Source organism: Nerophis ophidion, linkage group LG03, assembly GCF_033978795.1.
Source record: "Nerophis ophidion isolate RoL-2023_Sa linkage group LG03, RoL_Noph_v1.0, whole genome shotgun sequence".
NCBI classification, from domain to species: Eukaryota; Metazoa; Chordata; class Actinopteri; order Syngnathiformes; family Syngnathidae; genus Nerophis; species Nerophis ophidion.
The window spans coordinates 88,794,356-88,819,076 of record NC_084613.1 but is presented as its reverse complement, the minus strand read 5'-3'; the positions used below and the strand labels follow the sequence as shown (position 1 = coordinate 88,819,076).

The 24,721-nt window shown below is 39.0% G+C and overlaps 1 protein-coding gene across 3 annotated transcripts in view; it reads left to right on the top strand.

Annotated features, from left to right (window-relative positions):
* pld1a (phospholipase D1a) overlaps positions 1 to 24,721 on the top strand; it is a 110,902-nt gene that overhangs the window by 71,640 nt on the left and 14,541 nt on the right. For all 3 annotated transcript variants that reach the window (XM_061896350.1, XM_061896351.1, XM_061896349.1), the window contains 5 exons: positions 4,604 to 4,722; positions 9,683 to 9,796; positions 20,238 to 20,348; positions 24,085 to 24,173; positions 24,335 to 24,448. In XM_061896350.1, coding sequence (XP_061752334.1) covers positions 4,604 to 4,722; positions 9,683 to 9,796; positions 20,238 to 20,348; positions 24,085 to 24,173; positions 24,335 to 24,448 — 547 coding nt within the window. The remainder of the gene's footprint in view (positions 1 to 4,603; positions 4,723 to 9,682; positions 9,797 to 20,237; positions 20,349 to 24,084; positions 24,174 to 24,334; positions 24,449 to 24,721) is intronic.

Here is a 24,721-nt window from a genome sequence, read left to right as displayed (position 1 = left end):
TCCATGACATGTGTAGATGGAGTAGAGAAGGGGGCTCAGCACGCAGCCTTGTGGACAGTCGGTGCTGAGGTGCAGACTCCATGACATGTGTAGATGGAGTAGAGAAGGGGGCTCAGCACGCAGCCTCGTGGACAGTCGGTGCTGAGGTGCAGGCTCCATGACATGTGTAGATGGAGTAGAGAAGGGGGCTCAGCACGCAGCCTTGTGGACAGTCGGTGCTGAGGTGCAGACTCCATGACATGTGTAGATGGAGTAGAGAAGGGGGCTCAGCACGCAGCCTCGTGGACAGTCGGTGCTGAGGTGCAGACTCCATGACATGTGTAGATGGAGTAGAGAAGGGGGCTCAGCACGCAGCCTTGTGGACAGTCGGTGCTGAGGTGCAGACTCCATGACATGTGTAGATGGAGTAGAGAAGGGGGCTCAGCACGCAGCCTTGTGGACAGTCGGTACTGAGGTGCAGGCTCCATGACATGTGTAGATGGAGTAGAGAAGGGGGCTCAGCACGCAGCCTTGTGGACAGTCGGTGCTGAGGTGCAGACTCCATGACATGTGTAGATGGAGTAGAGAAGGGGGCTCAGCACGCAGCCTTGTGGACAGTCGGTGCTGAGGTACAGACTCCATGACATGTGTAGATGGAGTAGAGAAGGGGGCTCAGCACGCAGCCTTGTGGACAGTCGGTGCTGAGGTACAGACTCCATGACATGTGTAGATGGAGTAGAGAAGGGGGCTCAGCACGCAGCCTTGTGGACAGTCGGTGCTGAGGTGCAGACTCCATGACATGTGTAGATGGAGTAGAGAAGGGGGCTCAGCACGCAGCCTTGTGGACAGTCAGTGCTGAGGTACAGACTCCATGACATGTGTAGATGGAGTAGAGAAGGGGGCTCAGCACGCAGCCTTGTGGACAGTCGGTGCTGAGGTACAGACTCCATGACATGTGTAGATGGAGTAGAGAAGGGGGCTCAGCACGCAGCCTTGTGGACAGTCGGTGCTGAGGTACAGGCTCCATGACATGTGTAGATGGAGTAGAGAAGGGGGCTCAGCACGCAGCCTTGTGGACAGTCGGTGCTGAGGTGCAGACTCCATGACATGTGTAGATGGAGTAGAGAAGGGGGCTCAGCACGCAGCCTTGTGGACAGTCGGTGCTGAGGTGCAGACTCCATGACATGTGTAGATGGAGTAGAGAAGGGGGCTCAGCACGCAGCCTTGTGGACAGTTGGTGCTGAGGTGCAGACTCCATGACATGTGTAGATGGAGTAGAGAAGGGGGCTCAGCACGCAGCCTTGTGGACAGTCGGTGCTGAGGTGCAGGCTCCATGACATGTGTAGATGGAGTAGAGAAGGGGGCTCAGCACGCAGCCTTGTGGACAGTCGGTGCTGAGGTGCAGACTCCATGACATGTGTAGATGGAGTAGAGAAGGGGGCTCAGCACGCAGCCTTGTGGACAGTCGGTGCTGAGGTGCAGACTCCATGACATGTGTAGATGGAGTAGAGAAGGGGGCTCAGCACGCAGCCTTGTGGACAGTCGGTGCTGAGGTACAGACTCCATGACATGTGTAGATGGAGTAGAGAAGGGGGCTCAGCACGCAGCCTTGTGGACAGTCGGTGCTGAGGTGCAGGCTCCATGACATGTGTAGATGAAGTAGAGAAGGGGGCTCAGCACGCAGCCTCGTGGACAGTCGGTGCTGAGGTGCAGGCTCCATGACATGTGTAGATGGAGTAGAGAAGGGGGCTCAGCACGCAGCCTTGTGGACAGTCGGTGCTGAGGTGCAGGCTCCATGACATGTGTAGATGGAGTAGAGAAGGGGGCTCAGCACGCAGCCTTGTGGACAGTCGGTACTGAGGTGCAGGCTCCATGACATGTGTAGATGGAGTAGAGAAGGGGGCTCAGCACGCAGCCTTGTGGACAGTCGGTACTGAGGTGCAGACTCCATGACATGTGTAGATGGAGTAGAGAAGGGGGCTCAGCACGCAGCCTTGTGGACAGTCGGTGCTGAGGTACAGACTCCATGACATGTGTAGATGGAGTAGAGAAGGGGGCTCAGCACGCAGCCTTGTGGACAGTCGGTGCTGAGGTGCAGGCTCCATGACATGTGTAGATGGAGTAGAGAAGGGGGCTCAGCACGCAGCCTCGTGGACAGTCGGTGCTGAGGTGCAGACTCCATGACATGTGTAGATGGAGTAGAGAAGGGGGCTCAGCACGCAGCCTTGTGGACAGTTGGTGCTGAGGTGCAGACTCCATGACATGTGTAGATGGAGTAGAGAAGGGGGCTCAGCACGCAGCCTTGTGGACAGTCGGTACTGAGGTGCAGGCTCCATGACATGTGTAGATGGAGTAGAGAAGGGGGCTCAGCACGCAGCCTTGTGGACAGTCGGTACTGAGGTGCAGACTCCATGACATGTGTAGATGGAGTAGAGAAGGGGGCTCAGCACGCAGCCTTGTGGACAGTCGGTGCTGAGGTACAGACTCCATGACATGTGTAGATGGAGTAGAGAAGGGGGCTCAGCACGCAGCCTTGTGGACAGTCGGTGCTGAGGTGCAGGCTCCATGACATGTGTAGATGGAGTAGAGAAGGGGGCTCAGCACGCAGCCTCGTGGACAGTCGGTGCTGAGGTGCAGACTCCATGACATGTGTAGATGGAGTAGAGAAGGGGGCTCAGCACGCAGCCTTGTGGACAGTCGGTGCTGAGGTGCAGACTCCATGACATGTGTAGATGGAGTAGAGAAGGGGGCTCAGCACGCAGCCTTGTGGACAGTCGGTGCTGAGGTGCAGACTCCATGACATGTGTAGATGGAGTAGAGAAGGGGGCTCAGCACGCAGCCTTGTGGACAGTCGGTGCTGAGGTACAGACTCCATGACATGTGTAGATGGAGTAGAGAAGGGGGCTCAGCACGCAGCCTCGTGGACAGTCGGTGCTGAGGTGCAGGCTCCATGACATGTGTAGATGGAGTAGAGAAGGGGGCTCAGCACGCAGCCTTGTGGACAGTCGGTGCTGAGGTGCAGGCTCCATGACATGTGTAGATGGAGTAGAGAAGGGGGCTCAGCACGCAGCCTTGTGGACAGTCGGTACTGAGGTGCAGGCTCCATGACATGTGTAGATGGAGTAGAGAAGGGGGCTCAGCACGCAGCCTTGTGGACAGTCGGTACTGAGGTGCAGACTCCATGACATGTGTAGATGGAGTAGAGAAGGGGGCTCAGCACGCAGCCTTGTGGACAGTCGGTGCTGAGGTACAGACTCCATGACATGTGTAGATGGAGTAGAGAAGGGGGCTCAGCACGCAGCCTTGTGGACAGTCGGTGCTGAGGTGCAGGCTCCATGACATGTGTAGATGGAGTAGAGAAGGGGGCTCAGCACGCAGCCTTGTGGACAGTCGGTACTGAGGTGCAGACTCCATGACATGTGTAGATGGAGTAGAGAAGGGGGCTCACCACGCAGCCTTGTGGACAGTCGGTACTGAGGTGCAGGCTCCATGACATGTGTAGATGGAGTAGAGAAGGGGGCTCAGCACGCAGCCTTGTGGACAGTCGGTGCTGAGGTGCAGACTCCATGACATGTGTAGATGGAGTAGAGAAGGGGGCTCAGCACGCAGCCTTGTGGACAGTCGGTGCTGAGGTGCAGGCTCCATGACATGTGTAGATGGAGTAGAGAAGGGGGCTCAGCACGCAGCCTTGTGGACAGTCGGTGCTGAGGTGCAGACTCCATGACATGTGTAGATGGAGTAGAGAAGGGGGCTCAGCACGCAGCCTTGTGGACAGTCGGTGCTGAGGTGCAGGCTCCATGACATGTGTAGATGGAGTAGAGAAGGGGGCTCAGCACGCAGCCTTGTGGACAGTCGGTGCTGAGGTGCAGGCTCCATGACATGTGGCGACCCAACTGCACCCTCTGGGGGCGCTTGGATAAGAAGTCCTTAATCCACATGCAGATGGAGTTCCATAGACCCAGGTCTGACAGTTTGGACACCAGTCTATCAGGAATAATGGTGTTAAATGCCAAACTATAATCCACAAAAAGCAGCCGCACGTAGCTCCTCCCCCTCTGTCTCCAGGTGACCCAGGGAGGAGCGTAGGGCTGTGGCGATGGCGTCCTCTATGTGGACCTGTTGGCTCTGTAGGCCAACTGGTGTGGGTCAAGCTCGGGAGGGAGGACTGAGGTGATATGGGTCCGTACCAGCTTCTCGAAGCACTTCATGGCTATAGGTGTAAGTGCAACTGGACGGTAGTCATTCAGGCAGCTGACGGAGTTCTTCTTCGGCACCGGGATTATTGTGGAGGTCTTCAGGCATGATGGATGATGGCCTGAGAGAGGGACTGGGTGAAAGTCTTAGTAAATACTCCGGCCAGCTGGTCTGCACTGTCCCTCAGTACATGTCCCGGGACTCCATCTGGGCTCGTAGCCTTCCTGGGGTTCACTGCCTTCAGTGTGCGTCTCACCTCATGCTCCTCCAGTATGAAGGTGCAGCTGCTGTGGGTGTTGGGTGGAACTGTTGTGACGGCTGCAGGTGTTTTTCTTTCGAATCGGGCGAAGAAGCTGTTTAACTCCCCCGGTGGTGGTGGTGGTGGTGGTGGTGGTGGTGCGGGTTCTGACGGATGTTTCGTTCTTGGCAGACTTTATCGACCGCTACACCACGCCCAGGATGCCGTGGCACGACATCGCCGCCGCGGTCCACGGCCGAGCCGCCCGGGACGTGGCGAGGCACTTCATCCAGCGCTGGAACTTCACCAAGGCAGGTTGCCTCCCGATGATTGATTATCTAGAACGTACTCTTGGTGTAGTCGTCTAGTGCAGGGGTTCTCAAATGGGGGTACTTGAAGCTATGCCAAGGGGTACTTGAAGCTATGCCAAGAGGCACTTGAAGCTATGCCAAGGGGTACTTGAAGGTATGCCAAGGGGTACTTGAAACTATGCCAAGAGGCACTTGAAGGTATGCCAAGGGGTACTTGAAGGTATGCCAAGGGGTACTTGAAACTATGCCAAGGGGTACTTGAAGGTATGCCAAGGGGTACTTGAAACTATGCCAAGGGGTACTTGAAGCTATGCCAAGGGGTACTTGAAGGTATGCCAAGGGGTACTTGAAGCTATGCCAAGGGGTACTTGAAGGTATGCCAAGGGGTACTTGAAGGTATGCCAAGGGGTACTTGAAGCTATGCCAAGGGGTACTTGAAGCTATGCCAAGGGGTACTTGAAGCTATGCCAAGGGGTACTTGAAGGTATGCCAAGGGGTACTTGAAGCTATGCCAAGGGGTACTTGAAGGTATGCCAAGGGGTACTTGAAGGTATGCCAAGGGGTACTTGAAGCTATGCCAAGGGGTACTTGAAGGTATGCCAAGGGGTACTTGAAGGTATGCCAAGGGGTACTTGAAGCTATGCCAAGAGGCACTTGAAGGTATGCCAAGGGGTACTTGAAGCTATGCCAAGAGGCACTTGAAGGTATGCCAAGGGGTACTTGAAGGTATGCCAAGGGGTACTTGAAGGTATGCCAAGAGGCACTTGAAGGTATGCCAAGGGGTACTTGAAGGTATGCCAAGAGGCACTTGAAGGTATGCCAAGGGGTACTTGAAGGTATGCCAAGAGGCACTTGAAGGTATGCCAAGGGGTACTTGAAGGTATGCCAAGGGGTACTTGAAGCTATGCCAAGAGGCACTTGAAGGTATGCCAAGGGGTACTTGAAGGTATGCCAAGGGGTACTTGAAGGTATGCCAAGAGGCACTTGAAGGTATGCCAAGGGGTACTTGAGATTTTTCAAAAATATTCTAAAAATTCAGAAATCCTTTATAAATATATTTATTGAATAATACTTCAACAAAATATGAATGTAAGTTCATAAAGTGTGAAAAGAAATACAACAATGCAATATTCAGTGTTGACAGCTAGACTTTTTGTGGACATGTTCCATAAATATTGATGTTAAAGATTTCTTTTTTTGTGAAGAAATGTTTATAAGTAAGTTGATGAATCCAGATGGATCTCTATTACAATCCCCAAAGAGGGCACTTTAAGTTGATGATTACTTCTATGTGGAGAAATATGCATTTAGTTATTTTTATATCTTTTTTTCCAAATAGTTGAAGAAAGACCACTACCTACAAATGAGCAATATTTTGCACTGTTATACAATTTAATAAATCAGAAAGTGATGACATAGTGCTGTATTTTACTTCTTTATCTCTTTTTTTCAACCAAAAATGCTTTGCTCTGATTAGGGGGTACTTGAATTCAAAACATGTCCACAGGGGGTACATCACTGAAAAAAGGTTGAGAACATAATAGTGAGAGTCCAGTCCATGGTGGATCTAACATAATAGTGAGAGTCCAGTCCATAGTGGATCTAACATAATAGTGAGAGTCCAGTCCATAGTGGATCTAACATAATAGTGAGAGTCCAGTCCATAGTGGATCTAACATAATAGTGAGAGTCCAGTCCATAGTGGATCTAACATAATAGTGTGAGAGTCCAGTCCATAGTGGATCTAACATAATATTGTGAGAGTCCAGTCCATAGTGGATCTAACATAACAGTGAGAGTCCAGTCCATAGTGGATCTAACTTAATAGTGTGAGAGTCCAGTCCATAGTGGATCTAACATAATAGTGAGAGAGTCCAGTCCATAGTGGATCTAACATAATAGTGAGAGAGTCCAGTCCATAGTGGATCTAACATAATAGTGAGAGTCCAGTCCATAGTGGATCTAACATAATAGTGTGAGAGTCCAGTCCATAGTGGATCTAACATAATAGTGTGAGAGTCCAGTCCATAGTGGATCTAACATAATAGTGTGAGAGTCCAGTCCATAGTGGATCTAACATAATAGTGAGAGTCCAGTCCATAGTGGATCTAACATAATAGTGTGAGAGTCCAGTCCATAGTGGATCTAACATAATAGTGTGAGAGTCCAGTCCATAGTGGATCTAACATAATAGTGAGAGTCCAGTCCATAGTGGATCTAACATAATAGTGTGAGAGTCCAGTCCATAGTGGATCTAACATAATAGTGAGAGTCCAGTCCATAGTGGATCTAACATAATAGTGAGAGTCCAGTCCATAGTGGATCTAACATAATAGTGTGAGAGTCCAGTCCATAGTGGATCTAACATAATAGTTTGAGAGTCCAGTCCATAGTGGATCTGACATAATAGTGAGAGTCCAGTCCATAGTGGATCTAACATAATAGTGAGAGTCCAGTCCATAGTGGATCTAACATAATAGTGAGAGTCCAGTCCACAGTGGATCTAACATAATTGTGTGAGGGTCCAGTCCATAGTGGATCTAACATAATAGTGAGAGTCCAGTCCATAGTGGATCTAACATAATAGTGAGAGTCCAGTCCATAGTGGATCTAACATAATAGTGTGAGAGTCCAGTCCATAGTGGATCTAACATAATAGTGTGAGAGTCCAGTCCATAGTGGATCTAACATAATAGTGAGAGTCCAGTCCACAGTGGATCTAACATAATTGTGTGAGGGTCCAGTCCATAGTGGATCTAACATAATAGTGAGAGTCCAGTCCATAGTGGATCTAACATAATAGTGTGAGAGTCCAGTCCATAGTGGATCTAACATAATAGTGTGAGTCCAGTCCATAGTGGATCTGACATAATAGTGAGAGTCCAGTCCATAGTGGATCTAACATAATAGTGAGAGTCCAGTCCATAGTGGATCTAACATAATAGTGAGAGTCCAGTCCATAGTGGATCTAACATAATAGTGTGAGAGTCCAGTCCATAGTGGATCTAACATTATAGTGAGAGTCCAGTCCATAGTGGATCTAACATAATAGTGAGAGTCCAGTCCATAGTGGATCTAACATAATAGTGAGAGTCCAGTCCATAGTGGATCTAACATAATAGTGAGAGTCCAGTCCATAGTGGATCTAACATAATAGTGAGACTCCAGTCCATAGTGGATCTAACATAATAGTGTGAGAGTCCAGTCCATAGTGGATCTAACATAATAGTGTGAGTCCAGTCCATAGTGGATCTAACATAATAGTGTGAGAGTCCAGTCCATAGTGGATCTAACATAATAGTGTGAGTCCAGTCCATAGTGGATCTAACATAATAGTGAGAGTCCAGTCCATAGTGGATCTAACATAATAGTGTGAGAGTCCAGTCCATAGTGGATCTAACATAATAGTGAGAGTCCAGTCCATAGTGGATCTAACATAATAGTGAGACTCCAGTCCATAGTGGATCTAACATAATAGTGTGAGAGTCCAGTCCATAGTGGATCTAACATAATAGTGTGAGTCCAGTCCATAGTGGATCTAACATAATAGTGTGAGAGTCCAGTCCATAGTGGATCTAACATAATAGTGTGAGAGTCCAGTCCATAGTGGATCTAACATAATAGTGTGAGTCCAGTCCATAGTGGATCTAACATAATAGTGAGAGTCCAGTCCATAGTGGATCTAACATAATAGTGTGAGAGTCCAGTCCATAGTGGATCTAACATAATAGTGTGAGAGTCCAGTCCATAGTGGATCTAACATAATAGTGTGAGAGTCCAGTCCATAGTGGATCTAACATAATAGTGTGAGAGTCCAGTCCATAGTGGATCTAACATAATAGTGAGAGTCCAGTCCATAGTGGATCTAACATAATAGTGAGAGTCCAGTCCATAGTGGATCTAACATAATAGTGTGAGAGTCCAGTCCATAGTGGATCTAACATAATAGTGAGAGTCCAGTCCATAGTGGATCTAACATAATAGTGAGAGTCCAGTCCATAGTGGATCTAACATAATAGTGAGAGTCCAGTCCATAGTGGATCTAACATAATAGTGAGAGTCCAGTCCATAGTGGATCTAACATAATAGTGAGAGTCCAGTCCATAGTGGATCTAACATAATAGTGAGAGTCCAGTCCATAGTGGATCTAACATAATAGTGAGAGTCCAGTCCATAGTGGATCTAACATAATAGTGTGAGTCCAGTCCATAGTGGATCTGACATAATAGTGAGAGTCCAGTCCATAGTGGATCTAACATAATAGTGAGAGTCCAGTCCATAGTGGATCTAACATAATAGTGAGAGTCCAGTCCATAGTGGATCTGATTGATCTGATCTGATTTGATTGAATGTTATTTATTTATTGTTTTTTTGGACTCACCAAATTGTCCCTAATATGTGAATGTGAGTGTTTTGTCTGAGTGCACTAGGATCATCTCAAGCCCACCCTCGCAACTCCAATAGGGACGAGCGGTAGAAAAATGGATGGATTATTTATTTTTTGAATCAATATCGCGAAAATGCCTCTCTTTTAAAAGGGTGGACATGACAGGAACATACAGTACTTCAACTCTCTGACCCATTGTGAGGCCATGTTGAGATAACCACTGACTGGAGGCTGTTTACACACACACACACACACACACACACACACACACACACACACACTCACACACACACACACACACACATGCACAAAGCAGCCAATAAACACTGCCTGGGTAAATTGTAAAGAAGTGTTCATATTAAGAAGTGTTCATATTAAGAAGTGTTCATATTAAGAAGTGTTCATATTAAGAAGTGTTCATATTAAGAAGTGTTCATATTAAGAAGTGTTCATATTAAGAAGTGTTCATATTAAGAAGTGTTCATATTAAGAAGTGTTCATATTAAGAAGTGTTCATATTCAGAAGTGTGTGTAAGAGTAAAAACCTGAGGGCTCCGTCATCTTCCCCCACAGATCATGAAACCAAAGTACCGCTCCCTGTCTTATCCATTCCTGCTGCCCAAGTCTCACTCCAGTGCCAATGAGCTCAGACACCAAGTCCCCGGCTGTGTCAACACCAGAGTGCAGGTAAGACAACACTTTAGTTACCACGGCAACCCTGAAAAAAGGCCTTCAAAACAAGTCTCATAAGCCGGAGACAGGTGTGTACACTCCGAGTGCTGCAGAAGGGGAAACACGCTTTTATTTTGAAAATTGACATTGATTTTGTAGCCGTGATCTTTTTAGTGAAATGTTGAACTAAAATTGGATCCTCGTGGCACTCCGAGAGGGACAAGCGGTAGAAAATGGATGGATAATCATCATTGCACCTTGTCTTTGATTGGACATGTTCGTCTTTTTTTACAAACTTGTATTTTAGTGTAGCCTCGATGCTGGAAGTGTGTCTGTAGCTTTAAGACTAATGAGATGTGTTTGTCTCCAGCTGTGTGTGTGTGTGTGTGTGTGTGTGTGTGTGTGTGTGTGTGTGTGTGTGTGTGTGTGTGTGTGTGTGTGTGTGTGTGTGTGTGTGTGTGTGTGTGTGTGTGTGTGTGTGTGTGTGTGTGTGTGTGTGTGTGTGTGTGTGTGTGTGTGTGTGTGTGTATGTATGTGTGTGTGTGTGTGTGTGCGTCACAAAGAATCTGTTTTGTGTCTTTATTCACCTCAAATGTCATAGATGTCATATATCACATACAACAATGTCATAGATGTCATATATCACATACAACAATGTCATAGATGTCATATATCACATACAACAATGTCATAGATGTCATATATCACATACAACAATGTCATAGATGTCATATATCACATACAACAATGTCATAGATGTCATATATCACATACAACAATGTCATAGATGTCATATATCACATACAACAATGTCATAGATGTCATATATCACATACAACAATGTCATAGATGTCATATATCACATACAACAATGTCATAGATGTCATATATCACATACAACAATGTCATAGATGTCATATATCACATACAACAATGTCATAGATGTCACATACAACAATGTCATAGATGTCACATACAACAATGTCATAGATGTCACATACAACAATGTCATAGATGTCATATATCACATACAACAATGTCATAGATGTCATATATCACATACAACAATGTCATAGATGTCATATATCACATACAACAATGTCATAGATGTCACATACAACAATGTCATAGATGTCATATATCACATACAACAATGTCATAGATGTCATATATCACATACAACAATGTCATAGATGTCATATATCACATACAACAATGTCATAGATGTCATATATCACATACAACAATGTCATAGATGTCATATATCACATACAACAATGTCATAGATGTCATATATCACATACAACAATGTCATAGATGTCACATACAACAATGTCATAGATGTCACATACAACAATGTCATAGATGTCATATATCACATACAACGATGTCATAGATGTCATATATCACATACAACAATGTCATAGATGTCATATATCACATACAACAATGTCGTAGATGTCATATATCACATACAACAATGTCATAGATGTCATATATCACATACAACAATGTCATAGATGTCATATATCACATACAACAATGTCATAGATGTCATATATCACATACAACAATGTCATAGATGTCATATATCACATACAACAATGTCATAGATGTCATATATCACATACAACAATGTCATACATGTCATATATCACATACAACAATGTCATAGATGTCATACATCACATACAACAATGTCATAGATGTCACATACAACAATGTCATAGATGTCATATATCACATACAACAATGTCATAGATGTCACATACAACAATGTCATAGATGTCATATATCACATACAACAATGTCATAGATGTCATATATCACATACAACAATGTCATAGATGTCACATACAACAATGTCATAGATGTCATATATCACATACAACAATGTCATAGATGTCACATACAACAATGTCATAGATGTCATATATCACATACAACAATGTCATAGATGTCACATACAACAATGTCATAGATGTCATATATCACATACAACAATGTCATAGATGTCATATATCACATACAACAATGTCATAGATGTCACATACAACAATGTCATAGATGTCATATATCACATACAACAATGTCATAGATGTCACATACAACAATGTCATAGATGTCATATATCACATACAACAATGTCATAGATGTCACATACAACAATGTCATAGATGTCATATATCACATACAACAATGTCATAGATGTCATATATCACATACAACAATGTCATAGATGTCATATATCACATACAACAATGTCATAGATGTCATATATCACATACAACAATGTCATAGATGTCATATATCACATACAACAATGTCATAGATGTCACATACAACAATGTCATAGATGTCATATATCACATACAACAATGTCATAGATGTCACATACAACAATGTCATAGATGTCATATATCACATACAACAATGTCATAGATGTCACATACAACAATGTCATAGATGTCATATATCACATACAACAATGTCATAGATGTCATATATCAACATACAACAATGTCATAGATGTCATATATCACATACAACAATGTCATAGATATCACATACAACAATGTCATAGATGTCATATATCACATACAACAATGTCATAGATGTCATATATCACATACAACAATGTCATAGATGTCATATATCACATACAACAATGTCATAGATGTCATATATCACATACAACAATGTCATAGATGTCATATATCACATACAACAATGTCATAGATGTCATATATCACATACAACAATGTCATAGATGTCACATACAACAATGTCATAGATGTCATATATCACATACAACGATGTCATAGATGTCACATACAACAATGTCATAGATGTCATATATCACATACAACAATGTCATAGATGTCATATATCACATACAACAATGTCATACATGTCATATATCACATACAACAATGTCATAGATGTCATATATCACATACAACAATGTCATAGATGTCATATATCACATACAACAATGTCATAGATGTCATGTATCACATACAACAATGTCATAGATGTCATATATCACATACAACAATGTCATAGATGTCATATACAACAATGTCATAGATGTCATATATCACATACAACAATGTCATAGATGTCATATATCACATACAACAATGTCATAGATGTCATATATCACATACAACAATGTCATAGATGTCATATATCACATACAACAATGTCATAGATGTCACATACAACAATGTCATAGATGTCATATATCACATACAACAATGTCATAGATGTCACATACAACAATGTCATAGATGTCATATATCACATACAACAATGTCATAGATGTCACATACAACAATGTCATAGATGTCATATATCACATACAACAATGTCATAGATGTCATATATCACATACAACAATGTCATAGATGTCATATATCACATACAACAATGTCATAGATGTCACATACAACAATGTCATAGATGTCATATATCACATACAACAATGTCATAGATGTCATATATCACATACAACAATGTCATAGATGTCATATATCACATACAACAATGTCATAGATGTCATATATCACATACAACAATGTCATAGATGTCATATATCACATACAACAATGTCATAGATGTCATATATCACATACAACAATGTCATAGATGTCATATATCACATACAACAATGTCATAGATGTCACATACAACAATGTCATAGATGTCATATATCACATACAACGATGTCATAGATGTCACATACAACAATGTCATAGATGTCATATATCACATACAACAATGTCATAGATGTCATATATCACATACAACAATGTCATACATGTCATATATCACATACAACAATGTCATAGATGTCATATATCACATACAACAATGTCATAGATGTCATATATCACATACAACAATGTCATAGATGTCATATATCACATACAACAATGTCATAGATGTCATGTATCACATACAACAATGTCATAGATGTCATATATCACATACAACAATGTCATAGATGTCATATACAACAATGTCATAGATGTCATATATCACATACAACAATGTCATAGATGTCATATATCACATACAACAATGTCATAGATGTCATATATCACATACAACAATGTCATAGATGTCATATATCACATACAACAATGTCATAGATGTCATATATCACATACAACAATGTCATAGATGTCATATATCACATACAACAATGTCATAGATGTCATATATCACATACAACAATGTCATAGATGTCATATATCACATACAACAATGTCATAGATGTCATATATCACATACAACAATGTCATAGATGTCACATACAACAATGTCATAGATGTCATATATCACATACAACAATGTCATAGATGTCACATACAACAATGTCATAGATGTCATATATCACATACAACAATGTCATAGATGTCACATACAACAATGTCATAGATGTCATATATCACATACAACAATGTCATAGATGTCACATACAACAATGTCATAGATGTCATATATCACATACAACAATGTCATAGATGTCACATACAACAATGTCATAGATGTCATATATCACATACAACAATGTCATAGATGTCACATACAACAATGTCATAGATGTCATATATCACATACAACAATGTCATAGATGTCATATATCACATACAACAATGTCATAGATGTCATATATCACATACAACAATGTCATAGATGTCACATACAACAATGTCATAGATGTCACATACAACAATGTCATAGATGTCATATATCACATACAACAATGTCATAGATGTCACATACAACAATGTCATAGATGTCATATATCACATACAACAATGTCATAGATGTCATATATCACATACAACAATGTCATAGATGTCATATATCACATACAACAATGTCATAGATGTCATATATCACATACAACAATGTCATAGATGTCATATATCACATACAACAATGTCATAGATGTCATATATCACATACAACAACGTCATAGATGTCATATATCACATACAACAATGTCATAGATGTCATATATCACATACAACAATGTCATAGATGTCATATATCACATACAACAATGTCATAGATGTCATATATCACATACAACAATGTCATAGATGTCATATATCACATACAACAATGTCATAGATGTCATATATCACATACAACAATGTCATAGATGTCATATATCACATACAACAATGTCATAGATGTCACATACAACAATGTCATAGATGTCATATATCACATACAACAATGTCATAGATGTCACATACAACAATGTCATAGATGTCATATATCACATACAACAATGTCATAGATGTCATATATCACATACAACAATGTCATAGATGTCATATATCACATACAACAATGTCATAGATGTCATATATCACATACAACAATGTCATAGATGTCACATACAACAATGTCATAGATGTCATATATCACATACAACGATGTCATAGATGTCACATACAACAATGTCATAGATGTCATATATCACATACAACAATGTCATAGATGTCATATATCACATACAACAATGTCATACATGTCATATATCACATACAACAATGTCATAGATGTCATATATCACATACAACAATGTCATAGATGTCATATATCACATACAACAATGTCATAGATGTCATGTATCACATACAACAATGTCATAGATGTCATGTATCACATACAACAATGTCATAGATGTCATATATCACATACAACAATGTCATAGATGTCATATATCACATACAACAATGTCATAGATGTCATATATCACATACAACAATGTCATAGATGTCATATATCACATACAACAATGTCATAGATGTCATATATCACATACAACAATGTCATAGATGTCATATATCACATACAACAATGTCATAGATGTCATATATCACATACAACAATGTCATAGATGTCACATACAACAATGTCATAGATGTCATATATCACATACAACAATGTCATAGATGTCACATACAACAATGTCATAGATGTCATATATCACATACAACAATGTCATAGATGTCACATACAACAATGTCATAGATGTCATATATCACATACAACAATGTCATAGATGTCACATACAACAATGTCATAGATGTCATATATCACATACAACAATGTCATAGATGTCACATACAACAATGTCATAGATGTCATATATCACATACAACAATGTCATAGATGTCACATACAACAATGTCATAGATGTCATATATCACATACAACAATGTCATAGATGTCATATATCACATACAACAATGTCATAGATGTCATATATCACATACAACAATGTCATAGATGTCACATACAACAATGTCATAGATGTCACATACAACAATGTCATAGATGTCATATATCACATACAACAATGTCATAGATGTCACATACAACAATGTCATAGATGTCATATATCACATACAACAATGTCATAGATGTCATATATCACATACAACAATGTCATAGATGTCATATATCACATACAACAATGTCATAGATGTCATATATCACATACAACAATGTCATAGATGTCATATATCACATACAACAATGTCATAGATGTCATATATCACATACAACAACGTCATAGATGTCATATATCACATACAACAATGTCATAGATGTCATATATCACATACAACAATGTCATAGATGTCATATATCACATACAACAATGTCATAGATGTCATATATCACATACAACAATGTCATAGATGTCATATATCACATACAACAATGTCATAGATGTCATATATCACATACAACAATGTCATAGATGTCATATATCACATACAACAATGTCATAGATGTCACATACAACAATGTCATAGATGTCATATATCACATACAACAATGTCATAGATGTCACATACAACAATGTCATAGATGTCATATATCACATACAACAATGTCATAGATGTCATATATCACATACAACAATGTCATAGATGTCATATATCACATACAACAATGTCATAGATGTCATATATCACATACAACAATGTCATAGATGTCACATACAACAATGTCATAGATGTCATATATCACATACAACGATGTCATAGATGTCACATACAACAATGTCATAGATGTCATATATCACATACAACAATGTCATAGATGTCATATATCACATACAACAATGTCATACATGTCATATATCACATACAACAATGTCATAGATGTCATATATCACATACAACAATGTCATAGATGTCATATATCACATACAACAATGTCATAGATGTCATGTATCACATACAACAATGTCATAGATGTCATGTATCACATACAACAATGTCATAGATGTCATATATCACATACAACAATGTCATAGATGTCATATACAACAATGTCATAGATGTCATATATCACATACAACAATGTCATAGATGTCATATATCACATACAACAATGTCATAGATGTCATATATCACATACAACAATGTCATAGATGTCATATATCACATACAACAATGTCATAGATGTCATATATCACATACAACAATGTCATAGATGTCATATATCACATACAACAATGTCATAGATGTCATATATCACATACAACAATGTCATAGATGTCATATATCACATACAACAATGTCATAGATGTCATATATCACATACAACAATGTCATAGATGTCACATACAACAATGTCATAGATGTCATATATCACATACAACAATGTCATAGATGTCACATACAACAATGTCATAGATGTCATATATCACATACAACAATGTCATAGATGTCACATACAACAATGTCATAGATGTCATATATCACATACAACAATGTCATAGATGTCACATACAACAATGTCATAGATGTCATATATCACATACAACAATGTCATAGATGTCACATACAACAATGTCATAGATGTCATATATCACATACAACAATGTCATAGATGTCACATACAACAATGTCATAGATGTCATATATCACATACAACAATGTCATAGATGTCATATATCACATACAACAATGTCATAGATGTCATATATCACATACAACAATGTCATAGATGTCACATACAACAATGTCATAGATGTCACATACAACAATGTCATAGATGTCATATATCACATACAACAATGTCATAGATGTCACATACAACAATGTCATAGATGTCATATATCACATACAACAATGTCATAGATGTCATATATCACATACAACAATGTCATAGATGTCATATATCACATACAACAATGTCATAGATGTCATATATCACATACAACAATGTCATAGATGTCATATATCACATACAACAATGTCATAGATGTCATATATCACATACAACAATGTCATAGATGTCATATATCACATACAACAACGTCATAGATGTCATATATCACATACAACAATGTCATAGATGTCATATATCACATACAACAATGTCATAGATGTCATATATCACATACAACAATGTCATAGATGTCACATACAACAATGTCATAGATGTCATATATCACATACAACAATGTCATAGATGTCACATACAACAATGTCATAGATGTCATATATCACATACAACGATGTCATAGATGTCACATACAACAATGTCATAGATGTCATATATCACATACAACAATGTCATAGATGTCATATATCACATACAACAATGTCATACATGTCATATATCACATACAACAATGTCATAGATGTCATATATCACATACAACAATGTCATAGATGTCATATATCACATACAACAATGTCATAGATGTCATATATCACATACAACAATGTCATAGATGTCATGTATCACATACAACAATGTCATAGATGTCATATATCACATACAACAATGTCATAGATGTCATATACAACAATGTCATAGATGTCATATATCACATACAACAATGTCATAGATGTCATATATCACATACAACAATGTCATAGATGTCATATATCACATACAACAATGTCATAGATGTCATATATCACATACAACAATGTCATAGATGTCATATATCACATACAACAATGTCATAGATGTCATATATCACATACAACAATGTCATAGATGTCATATATCACATACAACAATGTCATAGATGTCATATATCACATACAACAATGTCATAGATGTCATATATCACATACAACAATGTCATAGATGTCACATACAACAATGTCATAGATGTCATATATCACATACAACAATGTCATAGATGTCACATACAACAATGTCATAGATGTCATATATCACATACAACAATGTCATAGATGTCACATACAACAATGTCATAGATGTCATATATCACATACAACAATGTCATAGATGTCACATACAACAATGTCATAGATGTCATATATCACATACAACAATGTCATAGATGTCACATACAACAATGTCATAGATGTCATATATCACATACAACAATGTCATAGATGTCACATACAACAATGTCATAGATGTCATATATCACATACAACAATGTCATAGATGTCATATATCACATACAACAATGTCATAGATGTCATATATCACATACAACAATGTCATAGATGTCACATACAACAATGTCATAGATGTCACATACAACAATGTCATAGATGTCATATATCACATACAACAATGTCATAGATGTCACATACAACAATGTCATAGATGTCATATATCACATACAACAATGTCATAGATGTCATATATCACATACAACAATGTCATAGATGTCATATATCACATACAACAATGTCATAGATGTCATATATCACATACAATGTCATAGATGTCATATATCACATACAACAATGTCATAGATGTCATATATCACATACAACAATGTCATAGATGTCATATATCACATACAACAATGTCATAGATGTCATATATCACATACAACAACGTCATAGATGTCATATATCACATACAACAATGTCATAGATGTCATATATCACATACAACAATGTCATAGATGTCATATATCACATACAACAATGTCATAGATGTCACATACAACAATGTCATAGATGTCTTATTTAGTTTGACTGTGAAATAATGCATTTTGGCATGGCAATATTATTTTAAAGTCTAATTGACAATTAGACTTTAAAATAATTAATTTACTCATGAAATATTTAAATAGTGAAATAAACATATATATTTTTTTTACATCCACTAATGACACATCCAAATAATGATTAAATTCTGTATTTATTTGGATTCCAATTGAGCCTCCATAAATCAGAGAAGGCCCTGTGGGATACATTGTAGTTGTTTACAGCCGTCCCTTTCTAGTCAATTATTTCTTTTGGTTAATGACCTTCCGGGATGTTCTTGTCCGTGTTGCCAAGGTGTTGCTTTGAAGTAAATAAATGTGTTGCTTTGAAGTCAACTTTCAGATTGTGCAGGTGTACCTAATGAAGTGTCCGATGGGACGCAGGTCCTTCAGGCGTTCTCAGGGTCTTCCTTACTCTGTCAGGTCCTGCGTTCAGCGTCTGATTGGTCGGCGGGGATCAAGTACCACGAGGAGTCCATCCACTGCGCCTACATCCAAGTCATCGCCAAGAGCAACCACTACATTTACATCGAGGTGAGAGTCAAGCGTCAACCAGGACATTATTTGTATTCATATTCATATTCTCTGTCTTTTCTTGCATTTTGGGGCTCTCAACTTTTGGGAAAACCCACCCAAGTTAGCGAGTGTGTCCAAAAAAAGTGAAACTTCCTGTAGACCAAGTTGAAAAAGTCACCGAGTAGCGCCCTCCATTATTAAAACATACACATGTCATGAATCAGCACTACATTTGTGGCGGATGTCCGCACAAAACTAGTCGGAAGATTTTCAAGTAAAATCAAAGGTGATCTTTTGACCAACTCCTCCACGGGACTTTGACCAACACAACCCAAATCCACGTCACGGATCCCAAAAGGATGGACGACGGAAAATCACGAAGCATGTTAGCGTCTGCCGTAAGATGTGGGCGGGGCATGGCGACAGACTTTGATGGTCAGTCAAAACCATAACACGAGAATAACTCGACTCCACGCGATTATTTCTGGATTGTAATTAATGTTTGTGTGAGAACGATGACACTTTAAAGCAGGAGTGTCAGAACTTAGTCACTTGGGGGCCACATTGGGCTAAAAAAAGAAAATTGGTCAAGGGGCCAAAAGCCGGCTGCATGTACACTATCATATACATATGTATTTATTTATATATACACACCTGTGTGTATATATAAATATATATATATATATATATATATATATATATATATATATATATATATATATATATATACTTGTGTGTATATATATATATATAAATATATATATAGAATATATATATATATATATACACATACATATATATATATAATTTATGTATATAATATATATACACATAGACATACATATGCATATATATGTGTATATGTATATATAAGTAGATACATATATACAAATACATAGATATATACATATATATATATACATACATGTGCATATATATATTTATATATATATACATGAATGTGTGTATGTATATATGTATATATACATACATATATACATCTATATATGTATTTATACATATGTATATATACATATATATGTATATATACACACCATATATACATGTATATATACATACATATATACGTACATATATATATACATACGTGTGTGTGTGTGTGTGTGTATATATATATATATATATGTATATATATAATACCTGTATCCATCCATCCATTTCTACCGCTTATTCCCTTTGGGGTCTGGATAAGTCGCCACCTCATCACAGGGCATATATATATATATATATATATATATATATATATATATATACAAACCCCGCTTCCATATGAGTTGGTAAATGGTGTTAGATGTAAATATAAACAGAATACAATGATTTGCAAATCCTTTTCAAGCCATATTCAGTTGAATATGCTACAAAGACAACATATTTGATGTTTTTTTTTTTTGTAAATAATAATTAACTTAGAATTTCATGGCTGCAACACGTGCCAAAGTAGTTGGGAAAGGGCATGTTCACCACTGTGTTACATCATCTTTTCTTTTAACAACACTCAATAAACGTTTGGGAACTGAGGAAACTAATTGTTGAAGCTTTGAAAGTGGAATTCTTTCCCATTCTTGTTTTATGTAGAGTTTCAGTCCTTCAAACCCTGGACACGCCGTGTAATTTCACTTGGCCCTTGAGGCAATATCAAATTAACATTAGAGCTGGCCCGCCGCTGTAACACCACATTCACCGCTAACACTCTTACTTGCCAACCTCCCAATTTTCCCGGGAGACTCCCGAAGTTCATTGCTCCTCCCGAATTTCATCCAGGACAACAATATTTGGGCTGGGCTTTAAAGGCACTTCCATTAGCGTTCTCTACAACCTGTCTCCAGTCCGCCTTTCCTCCATGCAAACAGCGTGCCGGTCCAGTCACATAATATATGCGGCTTATACACACACACAAGTGAATGCAAGTCATACTTGGTCAACAGCCATACAGGTCACACTGAGGGTGGCCGTATAAACTTAACACTGTTACAAATATGCGCCACACTGTGAACCCACACCAAACAAGAATGACACATTTCAGGAAAACATCCGCACCGTAACACAACATAAACACAACAGAACAAATACCCAGAACGCCTTGCAGCACTAACTCTTCCGGGACGCTACAACATACACTCCCCGCTATCACCAGACCTCGTCCACCTCAACCCCACCGCCGAATAGAGGCATTCCATTTTTATTAAAATTTTATTTGATATGCCATTGATATTTTTTCATTATTATTATTATTATTTAAAACTGGATTTTGCATGTCACTATAAAGTTATATAAGCCTTGCTTGTTCAATATTCAATGCAAAACTTGTTTGGGTCCCTATTAAAAGGTACATTTGTTCAAACTCGGCCCGCTGCTTTGTTCGGTTTTACATTTTGGCCCACTCTGTATTTGAGTTTGACACCCATGATCTAGAAACTTAAACTGCAGCTCAGCTAGCTCACAGTATAGGCTTGAGGTGAAGGCTAATTAGCTTTCAGCGTAACGTTAGCTCATTTTTCTGTGTGTGCGTGCGTGTGTGTGCATGCTTGCGTGTGTGTGTGTGCGTGTTAGGGGCAGCAGCGCATGTGTGTGTGTGTGTGTGTGTGCGTGTGTGTTGGGGGCAGCAAAGTCCTGTCTGTCTGTTATTTCATTGAACTCCATGGTGTTCAGGGATGAATAGTCTCTCCTATTGCAATTGTACTATTTTTCAGCTATAGTTACATGAATCATTAGTAATGTAGCTGCCTAGTTTTGAATGGCAGGGTCCCTGCTATCACATGTTGATACAAATGCAACATTTACATAATAAAAGTCAACTACAGACTTCCCAAATGTTGTAATAAATGAAGCATGATGAGTTGACATTAAACAGTTTCAATGGAAACAGTTTAATGTTGCACTTTTTAGATGTAAAAGAAAGGTTTTTTTATTTTATTTAATCAAAGCAACAACTTGAGGCAGTTTAATGTGGATTAACGTGGGCAGAATTATTATAGTGTTCCCAATGTTAAAAGGATAAAGCCATTGTTTACAAGTTTGGTAAATAAATAACCAAAACATTTATATTTTGTTGTTTTCTTACTGTACCGAAAATGAACCGAACCGTGACCTCTAAACCCAGGTACGTACCAAACCCAAATGTTTGTGTACGTTACACCCCTAATATATATATATATATACATATATATCTATATATATATATATATATATATATATATATATATATATATATATATATATATATATATATATATATATATATATATATATGTATATGTATGTATATATGTATGTGTATATATACACATATATATGTATGTGTATATATATATATATATATATATATATATATATATATATATATATATATATATTTTGCACCTTGACTGGGGAAGGTTGTTTGCATTGGGTGATATAAATGAATGCTGCACATCTGTTTATTAAAATGAAATGATAAACCCGCTTTGTCCACTAGATGGCGACATAGTTTCAGCACCAAGGACATTAAACTTTTAAAATAAATGTTATCTCCCTGCGGGCAACATTCTTAACCAAAGTCATGGCGTCTCGGCGACCAAATTGAAGACGCCGGCAGGCCGCCCTTGTGGTTTGGACACGGATGCTCTAAGACCACATGTTCTTGTGACTTCCTACGGCAACAGGAAGTGACAAAATGATGCTGCTCACAGCTTTCATTCTTCTTCTTATTATTATTATTTTTACGATTTACATTTCTTGGTCTTGTCTCCCTTAGAACCAGTTCTTCATCAGCTGTGCCGACAACCGCTTTGTGTACAACAAAATCGGAGACGCCATCATCCAGCGGATCATCAGGGCGCACAAGTAAGGATCTCCTCGACCTCTGCGGCCACTTCATTAGGCACACCCAGCATGGCAAATAAGCCATCAAAGAAATGAAATAGAAGAATGTGTTATTAACACTGTAGACGAGGGTGTGATGATGATGATGATGATGGTAACAAAGTGTGTGTGTGTGTTGTCAGCGAGGGTAAGAAGTACCGGGTGTACGTGGTGACCCCCCTGCTTCCCGGCTTTGAGGGCGACATCACCACAGGCGGAGGAAACGCCATCCAGGCCGTCATGCACTTTAACTACAGGTACTTTGTGCAGCCCTTTGAGACACTAGTGATTTAGGGCGAAATAATCATTGATATCTATATTCAACTATGTGTTTCTATTCATGATTGCTTTTCCCATCAATGATTATTTACACTATTATCACATGAATATTACGTCAAATTAAGAGTTACAAAACCAGTCAATGTTGTGTAGTTTGTAATTAAAAACAGAATACAAGGATTTGCAAATCCTTTTCAACTTATATATAATCACTAATTTAAAATTTAATGGCAGCAACACATTGCAAAAAA